Here is an 11,259-nt window from a genome sequence, read left to right on the forward strand (position 1 = left end):
TCTGCAGAGCCCTGCATTGCCTCCATCCGCCCGTGCTCCACCTGTCCCCCTTCCCTCTGCCTGACCCGCGGGTCTCTGGTGTCGCCGGCTGACAGCCGATCCGGCTGCCTCCAATCCATTCGTTCCAGGGCAGGAACAAAGGCTCTTTGTGGGCTCCCCCCAGCCCGGGCCGGGCGGGGGGGGGTCCCAGCTCCGGAACTGGGACAGACTTCTCCGTGCGACAGGCGTGTAATGCCTTCCAGACCAGCAGCCCCGGCCCTCAGGTACAGCCCGGGGGGCAGGGGGGGCTGGTGCTTCCCACACTGCCTGGGGACCCACCAGGGCACCCTGGTACAGCCCTGATCCAGGAAAATGGGGAAACTGCCCTGTTCCCCCAAATGTTTCACAATGCCCAGTCCCCATGGCACTGACTGCTCCTCCCCACCCAGGGGCTCCGGGGGCTCCCAGATTTGCCATGTTTGGTCTCCCAGTGTTGGGGAGCAGGGATAGACCCCCCTGGGATGAGACCTCTGCCTCACTGGGCTCAGCTGGACTCGAACACTGGGTGTGCCCAGCTGGACAGGACTGTGCACTTGGGATGGGGCAGCTCCCAGTGGCCTCAGTGGCCTGAGCACCCTGAAAATGGGGAGCCACAGGCACAGGGACCAGTCCTGCACATCCCCCAGTGCCAAGATTTGGTCAGGAGCTGTGGACCTGGGGCACTGAGTAGAATGGGATGGGGTAGGATGGCATGGATGGGTTGTGATGGGGCAGGATGGGACGTGATAGGACAGGGTGGGATGGAATGGGATGGGACAGGGTGGGGTGGAGTAGAATGGATCAGCCCAGCACTGCTCCACCAGGGCTCAGCAGGGTCAGGCCCAGTGTGCTGGTGGCCACATGTTCCAGCCCTGCCGTGGGTCTGGAATCCATTTGCCTCGCCGGCCGTGGTGTTTTCCCAGCAGGGCTGGAGCGTTCCCGCGGGGCCGGGGGCAGCCCTGGCCCCTGCCCCATCTGCTCCCTGTTTATTTTCTTACACTTAAGTATCACCTCCAAGATAAACACTCCCTGGTGTGGGGGGCAGGGGGCATTTCTCTGGCAGCAGAGGCAGGACCCGGCCCTCGGGGTGCCCAGCACCCTGACCCCACGATGCCCACCGAGCAGGAGGTGCCTGGCTGGACTGGAGCCAGGGCTGTAACCCCACGCTCAGGCCATGTCCCCTCCATGCTCTGTATCTCATGCAGGGTCCCGTGCATGCCTGAGCCATGCCTGGTGCTGCCCTGTGCCCAGGGGTCAGTTAGTTGGCTGGATCAGCTGTGATGCCAAACCAAACCATGTCCTGGCACCCACTCAAGCTGGCAGGACGTTTGTGATGCCTCAGCTGCATCTTGCACTGCCCGGCTGAGTCAGAGCCCAGGCCACAGTGCTGGGGGGGGCCAGGGGTTCATGTCCTGCACCAGATGCCTGCCAGGCAGCACAGGAAAACCCGGCTGCTGCCACACGTCCTCCTGCCCTGCAGCCACAGCATCCACAGGCAGCTGGGCAGGCAGGGAGCTGCAGCATTCCCTGCTTCCCATGGCCCCTGTGCTCCCCCAGCCAGGGGTGACAGCTCCTGCCCATCCATCCTTCTGTGTGCAGCATCTGGCGAGGCGCTGGTCACACATACACACGTCTGTGCCAGCATGGAGGTGTCACTGCAGCAGGAGGTGGTGGCATCTGGGGTTTACGTGGCACCCACAGGCACACATCCACATCCATGTGCCACTGCACAAACATGTGCACACAGCCTCATACTCACATATATCCCTGTGCACACACTGTGCACACATCCATGCACGCTTGGATGGACAGATGTGTGCAGCTGCACACCCCCACTCGTGGGCACACACGAGTGCTGTCCCCACCCCACCCTGAGCCATCTCCTGTCTGCTGCCCCTTCCCTGCCTGTGCCCTGCCGTGCTCCAGACCCCACAGGCCACCAGCACCCCACAGGTGGCTGTGCCCCCCAGAAAAGCCCTGGGGCAGTTTGGGTGTGGGGACTGGGTGACCCCCCCAGCCTGTCCCTGTCAGCTGGTGGCCATGTGTGGGACGTGCAGCTGAGTACACAGCCCCTGCCATCCGTCTTACCACCTGTCAGGGCCAGGGGCTGCTGTGGACCCCCAGCCATGGCTCAGCAAGACTCTGGGGTGAGAGGGGGGCAGAGTGGGGGTTCCCCTCTGTACAGGCACCTGCCTTCTCCCTGCCTGCTTCCTGCCTGTCATGCCAAGGATGTGCCCATCCCCAGCTTTGCCCTGGCACTGCCTGCACGTACCCTTTTGTGGGGGTCTGCACTTGACAAACGCTACAGAAGGTCGGGGTCCCTGGTGGGGACTGATGCATGGTGAGAGCTGTCAGTGCAGACACAGTGCAGACCCCTGCCCATCCTCACCCCAGGAGGATCCCTGCCCTCTTGCTCAGCCCTGCACGTCCCCAGCCCCTGGTGTGGCCCTGCCTGTCCCCAGACCCAGCAAGACCACCAGCCCCAGCCCATCTCTCTGCCCCCCACTGTGATTTACAGGCTCTGCACAGGCAGACAAATGGTGAAGGAAAACAGGGCAGGGGTCCCGCCAGCCGGGGGCTGCTGTGCCCCGCGGGGGGCAGAGGGGCCGTTTGCTCACAGCCAGCAGGGTGGGAGGCAGTGAGGCAGTGCCTGTGCCAGGCAGCACAGCTGCCCCTGTCATGGTCCAGCAGCCACAAGCCCTGGAAGCACTAGGAGAGCCCATGGGGGGACCCAGACCCCAGGAGCCATACCACAAGCTGCAGTCCTGCTTTTGGCCACGGGGCACTGAGGAACGCGATGCCACCCCATTCCATGGCCCCAGGGCACCCCACTGACCGCCTCACTGGGGTGCTGGTGATATCCCAGCTGCATTCCATGGGCACCGTCTCAGCCCTGGCACGCCTCCAAGATTCCCCCCAGCTCCCTCTCTGGCTGTGGAGCTGCTGGACAGTGGGGACTGCAGCTGGCACTGCCAGGTGTCCCAGCCACATCCCCAGCAGCTCTGGGGCCGTCCACCAGGAGCCAGGTCCTGCCCTCCACATGTTTTTGCCGCTTGACCTGCATCATGCCTGGAGCATCGTGGAGGAGGAGGAAGGGGAGGAAGGCAGGCAGGAAGCCTCCTGCCTGCGTGGTTCAGCTGGCTACCCCCCTGCCTGCTCCTGGGAGGGTTGGGCTCAGGGCTGGGGGTCCTGCATTGGCCTCTCTGGTGAGGAGGAGCAGGGCCATAGTCTGTGGTATTGAGTGCCAAGGAAGGACAAGGAGCAGCAGTCAGGCTGGGGGGCACCCCCAGCCCTTCCCAGGACACCGGTGATTCCCGCTGCTGCCAGCTCATCGCTCCCCTCTCAGGAAAAGACTCTGTGTTTCCACTGCCGGCACACACCTTCCTCCTGGGCGGGAGGAAATGCTCCTGGCAGCGCTGCCGGCAGCGCTGCCCGTGCCTCTCCACGTCTCCCTGTCACCTCCCATGGTGGGCAGGCACGGTGCCAGGCCCTGGGAACAGAGGAGCAAGGAGTGCATCCCTGCGGGGCTGCCTGCCCTTGCTGCTCCTGAGTGCTCTGGGCATCCTCCTGGGCACTGACCCTGTCCCAGGGGGGCACGGCAGGGTGTGGGCAGCAGCACGTCCCCCACTGGCATTCCTCTGATAAACACCCCCGGCACCACACCAGTGCCACCCGCTCATGGTTCCTTCCCCATCCCAGCTCCTGTGCCCCGGGTTCATCTCATGCCACCCTGTGCAGGACCCAAGGCTCGCAAGGGACAGCCAGGCAGGGCTGGGGACACGCTGCCTGCGCGCTGACTGTGTGTGACATTGCTCTGCAGGTGCCACAGGCCATGGCACAGGCAGAGCTTGTCAGACAGTGGCCCTGGCACTGCCACGGCTCAGTCACCACCGGGGGCACGACCTGGGGTCAAGGTGCCCGCAGCCAGGCCAGCGTGCCGGAGCGGGGCCAGGCCAGCGCTGGCTCCGAGGGCCGGGGTGAGGACGCTGGCCGCTGGCCACCGGCCGCTGGCCGGAGCTCGGGGGGCCGGCTGGGGGTGGGCTCCGCAGCCAGCCCCTCCCCGGCCGTATAAATCCCGATTCCCCCTGCAGACCGTGTCCCAGCCCTGCTCGGCTGCCGCGGCGGAGCAGCAGCGGGAAGGCGTCCGGAGCCGCCGTCGCAGCTGTGCCGGCGGGGGAAGGCTCCCCGCAGCCCCGGGGGTGCCCCCAGCAGGGCCGGGGGTGCGGGCGGGCCCCCCACCATGGCCTTCACCATGCTGCGCCCCGTGGCCGCCCGCGTGCTCTACCCCGACCTCAGCATGCTCTCGGAGGACGAGGAGAACCGCAGCGAGAGCGACACGTCGGACCAGTCGTTCGGCTGCTGCGAGGGCGCCGAGGCTCGCCGCAAGCTGCCGCGGAAGCCGGGGCCGATGGTGATGGTGAAGCAGAGGCAGGCGGCGAACGCACGGGAGCGGGACCGGACCCAGAGCGTCAACACGGCCTTCACCGCCCTGCGGACCCTCATCCCCACCGAGCCCGTGGATCGGAAGCTGTCCAAGATCGAGACGCTCCGCCTGGCCTCCAGCTACATCTCCCACCTGGCCAACGTGCTGCTGCTGGGCGAGGGCTGCGAGGACGGGCAGCCCTGTTTCAGTGCCATCTATGGCGCCAAGGGCGACCTGGACAGCAAACAGCCCCGCAGCATCTGCACCTTCTGCCTCAGCAACCAGCGGAAAGGGGTGAGCGGGGCTCTGGGAGGGGTTAGGGTTCTTCCTCCCCTTACTGGTCTGAGTGGGGCAGGAGGCTCAGCGTGTCCCCAAGGGATGGGGGGCAGCAGACCCTGCCTGGGCTGAGCGGGGCAGGAGACTTGGCATGGCTCAGTGAGAACCACAGCTTCTGGCTCCAGCTCCCACTGGAGGTTTTGGCTGCTCCTGGCCAAATCCTGCTTGTAGCCACACGCCTACAGCTCCTGCTCACGTCAGAGGGCCGGGCTGCTCCCCCACGTCCATCCGGGCTGGGAGGTCTCAGGGGTTAAACAGTCACCCCGGAGCTGGCACTGGTTGTCCCACGGGGAGCTTAGAGTTCGCTGGCTGACCTCTCCTCCATCCCAATCCCATTCCCATCCCCATCTCCATCCCCAACCCTGCCAGCCCACCAGCACTGCAGCAGGGCCACTCCAGCAGCTCCCTGATGTGATGAGGACAGGAAGAGCCCAGCAGACACCCCCCGAGGGGGCCCAGAGTTCCCCATCCAGTGTTCCCGTGCAGGGTCTGCTGGCAGCACTGGCACAGCTCCCACGTGGCTGAGCTGGGCCATGGCAGAGCACCCCTGCCCTGCCATCAGCTGATTCCCCCCAGCACCCTGTGGCTCAAGGGACACCTTTCCTGTGGTGAGCCCACCCTGCTGGCCATGCCAGGCTGTGCTTGACCCAGGAATAGCTGTGCAGGATATGGGGTGCAGGGTGAGGGGCTGGAAGCTGCCTGACCTCTTGGCAGGGCTGTGAGCAGGGGCTGCTGTACTTGCTACTGTCCCCACAGACCCTCAAGATGTCCCCTGTGTGACCCCAGTCAGTACAGCCGTGGGTCACACTCCAGCCCTCAGAGCTTTTTCACATTTTGCTGCTCCATTTTTAATCGTTCCCCTGCTCCTGCTGCCCCCCTCAGCAGCCTCTCAGCCCTCTTGGGGTCCTCCAGCCCTGGTCCCTGGCAGAGCTGGGATCCTCTGGGCTGCTTCCTGGGGCTGGAGCCAGGGGTCTGGCACGGTGCTGGATCCCCCAGGGGACCCTGTGGAGGCACTGGGGCTGGGAAGCTCCTGCTGGAGGGCAGTGGGGGGAGCTGGGCTGGGATCTGACTCTGCATCCCAGCCCTGAGGCTGGTCTGGAAAGGGGCTGTACAGGGCTGGAAATGGGCAGGGCTGGAAATGGGTTGTGCTGTGCTGGAAATGGGCTGGAATGGGCTGTACTGGACCATGCTTGGCTGTGCAAGGCTGGAAATAGGGCTGGGTTGGAACTGGGCTCTGTTGGGCTCTGCTGATCCATGCTGAGTTATACTGGAATGTTCTAGGCTAAATCTGGACTGTGTTGGTGTATGCTGGGTTATACTGGGCAGTACTGGGATGATGTTGTTGTCATAAACTGTGAGGTAGAGCTGAGTCTCCCCATCCAGTTTGGACTCTGTCAGGGCTGTGGATCTGTCTGGGGGCCATGTGTCTGTCCTGGGGTGCTGCTGGCCCTTGCCACAGGTCTGAGCCCTGCGGTGCTGAGCAGCCATGGGGGCTGTGTCCTGCAGGGTGACAGGGCAAGGGGGACCCACCTTGGAGGGCTCCAGCACAGCACCCACCCCTCAGCCACACACTCAACCACTTGTCAGGCATAGCCCCATCTGTCTGTCTGTCCACTCCAGGCAGCACAGAGCCACCCCAGGACGGAGCCACTGGCCACCCCACAGCGGGTCCCCATGGAGGAGTGGGTGTGGTGGGCAGCGGGCAGGAGCGGGGTGCCCCCCACCCAGACCCCCCATGGTGCCTGCAGCTCTCCCTCCTCTCTCTGCAGGGCAGTCGGAGGGACCTCGGGGGCAACTGCCTGAAGGTGCGAGGGGTGACGCCCCTGCGAGTGTCGCGGAGATGAGCCGGGCTCCGGCAGCACCCGCCTGACACAGCGGCAGAGGCAGACGGAGCCCGCACACGCCAGCCCAGAGACCGCAGCGGGGAGGGAGGGAGCTGCTCACCTGAGGTGGCAGCGGCCGAGCCCAGGCTGGCACCACACCGACACTGGCCCTGGAGCCGGCAGCGGGGCGGGAGGACGCTCCCGTGGCCGAGGCTGCCCAGGCGGGGCAGGGCCGGGGAGGGGGTCCCCGCGCCCCGGGGCTGGACTGGAAGGGTCTGTGTGCGGCCGGCGTCGGGGCGCTCCGGGGGGACGGCGTCGTGGCCCTGGGGATGCTGGTTGTGCACGTGCAGCCGCTTGGAAAATAAAACCTTATTTTTCTGATGGGCCAGTGCCTGCCTGTCACCCCTGTGTGGGTGAGGTGGGGGTCCCCAAGGTGGCTCTGGACCCCCAGCCCTGCACTGCTGGTCGGTGCCGCTGGAACCAGTGTGACCATCCCAGCCTGTGCCACGGTGGGATTCACGTGGGTGAGACCCCTGGGTGAGCTGTCCCTGTGTCCCCAGGCCCTGATGACAGCTTTAGCCCCACAAAGAAGTGCAGAAGCCCCAAGGGGGTCAGTGCCCTGCCATGGGATGGGGATGGCACTGCCAGCCCCGTGCTGCAGCCACGGGTGCCCAAGTGGTGGGTCAGCGTTGTTGTAATTGCTTTTGTGCCCTGCCCTCCAACTGGGACATCATGACTGGCACAATGTCACTGCCACTGTGACTGCCACCATCGCCACTGCTGCCACCAGCACGACTGTCCCCGCTGTGAGTGCCACTGCCACCACGATGACCATGCAGAGCCTTGCACAGTGGGGCTGCAGGCAGCAGCACCTGCACGGGGTCAGGTGGGGACATGGGGGGTTCCCAGGCCAGATCCCCACATGGGATTCTGCTGGAGGGGGCTGGGCTGGCTGAGCCTGGGAATGGTGCTGTGCCGGGGCTGGCGGCTCCCAGGGGCCGGCGTGTCCCATGGAGCAGAGGCAGCTGTGGATGGGGCAGCTGGGGGGAGCCCCGAGGGCTGCAGAACTGGAGCTGCCCCATCTCCCCAGGGTTCTGGAGCCAGCACGGAGCAGGGGGAGCACGCTGGGGGTCCCGCTGGAGCCTGCCCCGGGCAGGGGCTCTGTTGGGAGCCCACAGCACCTCTTGGCCCCCTGCTCACCGAGGTGAGCCTGCCCCGGGCTCCCTCCCCCGGGTTTGATTTATGGAGCTGACAGCGCGGTGCAGCTGTGAGAGCTGGTCCCAAGCAGGGACCGGGGTGGGTGGGAGAGGTTTGTTCTCAGCGTGGCTAATGTGTCCCAGACCCCAATAAACAGCCGTGAGATTCTCCAAACAGCCCGGGACACAGAATCCCTGCCCCCGGGTTTATCGGGGGGCAGGGGCCGTGGGGGATGCTGTGCTCTGCAAACAACCCGACCCGCACATAAAAGGGGACTGTCCTCGTGAAGTAGCGGCTCTGGAGCCCCCCAGGGGGTCAGCAAGGGCTGGTGGTCCCAGTGCTGGGGGCACAGCAGGTCCCAGCACTGAGTGTATAGGTCCCAGCATGTCCCAGGGCTGAGCACCAGTGTTCCAGGATGTCCCAGTGCCAGCAACTGGAGCCTCAGCGAGCTCCAATGTGAACACCATGAGCCCCAGTGAATCCCTGCACAGGAGCTGTGCATCCAGTATGTCCCAGTGCCGGATGGAACCTGGGGCCCTAGAAACCTCCAGTATAAAGGCAATGCATCCCAGTACACCCCAGTGCTGAGGCTGTGGATCCAGCACGTCCCAGTGCTAGGGCCATGGCTGTCACCACACCCCAGTGCCAAGGATGGCACAATGACCCCAGAGCAAGCTCCAGTGTAACAGCCCTGGGTCCCAGCATGTGCTGGTCCAGAAGCTGGGCACCCAATAACATCTAGCTCTGGGCTTGTGGATTCCAGCACATCCCACTGCTGAGGCTGTGCATCCCAGCATGTCCCAGCACTGGGGCCAAGGGTCCCAGCGTGTCCCAGTGACAAGCCTGTGGGTCCCAGTACATTCCAGCCCCTCCCAGCACCGTGAGAGGGAAACGGTGACTCAGAGCAGCGGGGCTGGTGGGAGCCGGGTGCCCCTTTGCCCCGTGTGGGGTGAGTGCTGCGGCCGCCGCTCGCTCCCGGCAGCGCCGGCGCCCCGGCAGCCCTGCACGGAGCTCAGCCACGCTCCCCTCCCATCCTCTCCCCTTCCTGCGTGCGGACACCCTTGGAAAGGCTCTTGGCCGCTTTCTCTGAGACAGGAAGGTGTCCCCGAGTCTCAGGAAGGAAAAACACTCAGTGCTGAACCCACAAAGACCGTCTCTGAGGGGCCAGGGCTGGAGAGGCTCCAGGCCTGACATCACCTGGGAACTGGAACCAGAACCGCAGCTGCACTCCGCGCCTGGTATTTTTTTTTTTTTTTAAACTTGTGTTTTTAAACTTTCTTTTTATAGATTTTTATTTTATTATTTATTTTCCCCTTTCCCTTCTCCATTCCCCTCCCAAATATTTCAGCCTCCCCGCAGGCTGGCCAGCCAGGCTGGAATGCAGCAGGGCTGCACCCGCGGGTGCCGGGAGCTGCCTTGAGGCTGGGATGGATGAGGCTGGGTCTGGGCAGGCAGGAGCTGCTGGATCCACGGGCAGGGGTCAGGCTGGGGCTCACCCCCCGTGACAGGGGCCAGGACCCGATAGCCCCTGGTGCTGCTGTGCACCAGGGCTGCTGGAAAGGGATCCATGGCCAAGCAGGACACAGGAGGGTCAGTCTGGCCATGGGGTGTGGGAGGACAGAGGGCAGAGGGGTCAGGCAGAGCCCACAGGCCGTGGGCAGCGCTGCTTTCCCCACACACCGCCCCCAGGACGGGGCTGTGCAGTCAAACCACGTCTGAGTCTGAGTCTGAGTCAGCGGAGCAAGAGGAGCCAGACACGGACAGAGGACACAAAGACAGATTTGGGGCCCAGGATCCAGCCCTGCTCATTCCTCGTCCTTTGGCAACACCTTTGGGTGCTGTCTGACCCTCCCTGGGCTTCCCCCAGGGTGGAGGCTCATGATAAAGACCCCAGCGTATCCTGGAGCAAAGCTCAGTTGCTTGTTGTCTGGGGAACCCTCCCTGTGACAGTGACAGCCACCAACTGAGTGTCACAGGCCACTCTGAGCCCTGTCAGACCTGGGGTGAAGGACTGGGAAGGGAGCCCCAAGGTCTAGATGGCACTGAGTGGAGACAGGGTGACACACCCCTGCTGCCCAGGGCAGGGTGGAGAGAAGGATCAGGGAGGGATGGGATGGGATGGGATGGGATGGGATGGGATGGAATGGGATGTCACACCATGGTCCTCCAGGTGGGGGTGCTGGGCAGTCTCTGCCTCCCCGTGCCAGCAGACCCAGACTGGCATCCTGCCAGGATCCCTGGGGAAGAAAACAGGCAAAGGCTCTGCCTGAGACCCCCAAGACACCTGGCACATCCTCACCATCACGAGGGATGCACGGCAAGAACGCCCCAAGGTCCCACACGTCCCAGGGGTGCAGCGGGCACTGCTGCAGGGCTGCCACGTCCCCCCCATGCACAGGAGCCCTCGGAGCTGCTCGCCCTGCTGGGACCTCGTGCCAGCTGCGGTCCCTGGGGACACGGGCCCGGCAGCAGGGACAGGGTGTGAGGCCGTGGTGCGGGGTGAACGCCAGGTTAATCTCCCGCTGGAGCTTCCCTCTGCAAACAATAAGACAATGCCCGGCCGGGGCCGCCTGCGTAACCAGCGGCGAGGAGGGGAAGTTGTAATATTTGGATTTAGCCCTCAGTAAATTAAGGAAGAAAAAGGAAAAAACGCTGGGGGTAATCAGAGCAGGGCTGGCCCCGTGCCCTGCCCCACGGCCAGCGGCCCTGGGGGCTCAGCTCAGCCTGTGGGCAGCAGGTGAGCAGGGCCAGAGGCTCTGAGTCACTGAGGCCAGGCATGGCTGGGACAGGGACACGTCCCTGAAGGCCAGGCAGGGGACAGGCATGTCCCCACCATGGGGACAGCAGCCTGGAGGGTCAAGGCTTGGATACCCAGCAGCGCTGTGGGCAAACATCTCCAGCCACATCAGAAAAAAGGGATCTGGGCCAGGAGGTTATTTTAATCCAAACCTCTTCATGGGAAATAAAATCCTATTTCTGCAGCTGGGGCGGCTGGGCAGGAGAGGGCCCGGGGGGTCATCACCTTCAGCTGGCAGTGGCTGGCAGGGGGTGACAAGGGAGGGGGCTGTCCCAGGATGTCTCCACTGCACAGCCCCTTTCCCAGCACAAGCCCGGCTCCCTGGGATCCCACGGCAGGGCCACACTCAATCAAACACACACCGTGGCTGGAGATGGGGCTCTGAGAGGGGATGGGAAAAGGTCTCACTGCAGGGAATGCCTGCAGATGCTCAGGGCAGGAGCAGCGCTGCAGGGATGGCATTAAACCCTCCAAAATGTGGCCGTCCCACACAGCAGCAGCCCCACTCCCCCAGGGCTACCCCTGCCCGTCCTGGCCCCAGTGGGGTGAGCAGGGCAGGGACACCTCAGGGAGCCAGTTTGGGGGGCAGTGCTGGACCCCACCCTGCAGGGTCTGGCCTGGGAGGGCTCCATCCCCCCCTGTGCCCGGGAGACCCTTCCCCTGCT

The 11,259-nt window shown here is 64.6% G+C and overlaps 1 protein-coding gene across 1 annotated transcript; it reads left to right on the forward strand.

The window, feature by feature from the left end:
• The first annotated feature begins 4,107 nt into the window (after positions 1-4,107).
• TCF15 (transcription factor 15) lies at positions 4,108-6,986 on the forward strand. The gene is made up of 2 exons (XM_039719529.1): positions 4,108-4,735; positions 6,547-6,986. The coding sequence occupies exons 1-2, from the start codon at positions 4,259-4,261 to the stop codon at positions 6,619-6,621; spliced, it is 552 nt and encodes a 183-aa protein (XP_039575463.1). The 5' UTR covers positions 4,108-4,258; the 3' UTR covers positions 6,622-6,986.
• The last annotated feature ends 4,273 nt before the right edge of the window (positions 6,987-11,259 follow it).

The sequence above is a fragment of the Passer montanus genome, unplaced genomic scaffold, assembly GCF_014805655.1.
Source record: "Passer montanus isolate IOZ18808 unplaced genomic scaffold, ASM1480565v1 scaffold41, whole genome shotgun sequence".
Lineage (NCBI taxonomy): Eukaryota > Metazoa > Chordata > Aves > Passeriformes > Passeridae > Passer > Passer montanus.